Source organism: Nuphar pumila, chromosome 14 (assembly GCF_984573655.1).
Source record: "Nuphar pumila chromosome 14, dmNupPumi1.hap1.1, whole genome shotgun sequence".
Classification (NCBI taxonomy): Eukaryota; Viridiplantae; Streptophyta; class Magnoliopsida; order Nymphaeales; family Nymphaeaceae; genus Nuphar; species Nuphar pumila.
Window position 1 is genome coordinate 8,382,482 of NC_143262.1, and position 2,952 is coordinate 8,385,433.

Below are 2,952 nucleotides of genomic sequence, written 5' to 3' on the forward strand. Positions count from 1 at the left end.
CTGTAATCGACCAGGAGATTTTTCTGTAGAAATATCTAAAAACCACACAATGTTTAACAGAAACCTACAGTCCATTGCCTGGGGTTCAATCTATTTCTGGCCAGGTGATTTTCTGTAGAAATATGTTAAAACCACATAATATTTAACAGAAACCTACAGTCTATTGTCTACAATAGAACTGCCGTGAAGGGGACAACGTAGTATAGTCGTCCGGCATTCTGTGCAGCTTGGAACCCTGCAACCTACCACAGAGCCACCCAGCATTCCTGAAGAGAGTTAAAGAGTACAGTTATCTACCACATATCAACCAAGTGTATATTAAGAGATTGATTTTTTCTTCCTAATTTAATGGTTTCAATTAGTACAAGTGAAATGCAATTATTTTCTACAAGGACAGAGAATTAGTGCAATTTAATTCATAAATTGACAAGAGTCGTGCTGCACTATGAACAAGTAAAATGGGCTTTTCAGTGTTCCCAAAGTGCATTATGGTCCACAAGTTGAACTGTTGAACAATACGGCCGAGAAGATTATAAATTTGTCCCCTTCAGCACACTTATATTTTGTGCACTTACCACAATTCTTCATTGATCCATAATCAAGAATTTGAAATTTTCAACCTGGGTCAAATCACTGGTTATCCTCCTAAGAACCATGATTCCAGCATCATCTATTAAAATTGACAATGGGGTTTCACTATTCCTGACTGTCTTATTGGCCATTGATAATCTATTTTCTGTCAGGACAAAACTCAATAACAACAACAGCAATGATGATCATGATAAATACATGAGAAATACCCAGCACAATATGATTGAATCCAAGAAAATCAAAATTAGATATAGGCCGGTCATATGACAGGCAGTCAGGCCACCATAAAATCATATTGACTGAAGCATCCACCACCCACATCCCAAACATGAAAAATTTAGAAAGCATTATCCAAGATAAAAAAAAATCTTTCTGATCCAAGCGTACCGTGATTTTCCCTCAGTCCACAATAATCACTAAGCATACATCGATAGCTTTTTACAGCTAATTTTGGTGAAGGGCAACGCTTAGGGACATGGTGCAAATATTGAGTTACATCAAGAAGATGATATGAGGAATAGGATGGAGTGCAATTAGTATCTTAACTAGATTGACAAAAACTCCTCCAAGGAGGATGATAGGTGGTGCCAACGTTTATCAAGCACGAGAAATAAGCTGCAACTAATTGTATATTAAAATATCAATTCAGCTTTGCAACAATCTAGTTCCTATGCACATAACCTACAGCATGTGCTTTAGGACTCTTAGGTGTCTAGCTACCGTTTTCAGATCAACAATTATGTCGTAAGCACTGGGAAAAAGAATGCATCCGGAAATTATAGTGTTTCAGTGTCACCGCCGTCAACTTGGTGCAGAAATGACCAGTAGGAAAGTAAGTCCTTGAGTCAAGCATTTCAATTGGTTAATTAGTGGATTATGCCTGAGCAATAAATGCATTAGCTTCTTGCATATAGAAGGATTACCCATTATGATTTCTTGACCAAAATAGCCTAAATGTGCCATAAAAAGAGATGCCAGTTAAATCTTAAACAAATCAATAAAAAGATGTACCTACCAAGCAACACGTAGCTTCAAATCCATCACAAATGTAACAAACAAAATGCCATAAATTTTAGAATTCTTAAAGTCATAATTTTTCTATATCCTCAAAAGAAATGCCAAATTCACATGAACAAAGACAGAAACAACATGCTGTGATTTTCTCAAAATTCATTCATCAAAGTAAATCACACAGAAGCAGAGCTCGTACCTACAATCCATCCTTGGGTGCTCCCGCCACTTTTATTCTCCTACAAATCAAACAAACCAAAACAAAAAGGATCACAAAGCAAAACTCTTCAGATACTCAGGATCCCGCTTCGCCCGTTCCTGAAACTTCTTAAACCACCGATTCAATATGTCCATCGGCACAACGAGGCGATCGCCTTCGGAAGAGCAAAATGACTGCATGAAATTAAAGAGGTTTTCCCCAACTTTCATGGCCAGCTGCTCAATCCGCTTCTGCTGGCCGGCATTGAGTGCTGGCAGCGTCGCCAATTCCATCACGGAGACGCCAATCTTGGCCGTCAATGGCGTGGCATCAGAGGTAAGCTGCATCTGCCCGCCGGGTTCCGGCCACGAGAGGAGGAGGACTGTGGAAGGGCAGCCGGCGTGTACGGCACCACAGTACTGGAAGTCCGAACCAGGGGATTGGATATAGACGGAGAGGGCCTTATCGGGTGGAAGAGAGGAGCCATTGAGGAGGAATATGCACATCTCCTTCACTTGCTCGTACGCTTCCCCTGGACACCCAATTCATAAAATCGCCAAAATAATCGATTTGATTAAAAATCCAGAAGGTGGGAGCGATCAATCAAGAAGAAATCTCGAGAGAGAGAGAGAGATTACCCACGAAGGCGTTCATGTCCAGGACCCAATGGAATGTGTTGATTTGGGAGAAACTCGACATGTCGAGAGGGAAACTGCGGTTGGGGAATAGAACACCGAACATCTCTCGTTTTCCTGCTGTCTTTCCTTCCTCGTCTCGAGTGTTTGTTTTTGGGTTCTCTCTCTCTCTCCGACTGAAATCGTTTAGGCTCGAATAGAATCTCTCTCTCTCTCTGGTTTTTGAGGTCATTAAGGATACGTCGGGTTAGTAAGCGCCCCCACATTCATGGGTTTCATGTCGACTTTTTGAGCATATTTGATGAGTTTCATCGTAACTCCAAACTGCCTTATCATTTTTATGTTGCTATTATTTTGCTCAGTCCGAAAGATGATGAGGTTACCAATATTTCACGATTCCGCCCAATCTCAGTTATGGCAAATAGGCTGAAATCAGTGGCTAACCAGATTTTTTCAGACTTTTAGTTCGCCTTTATCCGTAATAAGAGGGTTCAACACTCGTTCATCATGGCGTCC

The 2,952-nt window shown here is 40.8% G+C and overlaps 1 protein-coding gene across 2 annotated transcripts; it reads right to left on the reverse strand.

Moving 5' to 3' along the window:
- LOC149816261 (uncharacterized) lies at nucleotides 1-2,666 on the reverse strand. 2 transcript variants are annotated; one of them, XR_016427631.1, is made up of 3 exons: nucleotides 2,440-2,666; nucleotides 1,802-2,333; nucleotides 1-266 (listed from the first exon to the last, which is right to left on the reverse strand). XR_016427631.1 is itself a non-coding variant. In XM_089987252.1 (2 exons), the coding sequence occupies exons 1-2, from the start codon at nucleotides 2,540-2,542 to the stop codon at nucleotides 1,873-1,875; spliced, it is 564 nt and encodes a 187-aa protein (XP_089843378.1). In that variant the 5' UTR covers nucleotides 2,543-2,666; the 3' UTR covers nucleotides 1,685-1,872. The 2 variants fall into 2 exon arrangements, 1 of the variants encoding a protein (XP_089843378.1); XM_089987252.1 differs by lacking the exon at nucleotides 1-266 and having other exon boundaries at nucleotides 1,685-2,333.
- Nucleotides 2,667-2,952: the final 286 nt, after the last annotated feature.

Excerpts from the sequence above, each read along its gene's own strand:
- LOC149816261 (XM_089987252.1), bottom strand. The coding sequence starts at position 2,542 with ATGTTCGGTGTTCTATTCCCCAACCGCAGTTTCCCTCTCGACATGTCG. Across the intron at positions 2,334-2,439 it reads GGACATGAACGCCTTCGTGG|GGGAAGCGTACGAGCAAGTG; the intron begins GTAATCTCTCTC and ends TTGGGTGTCCAG.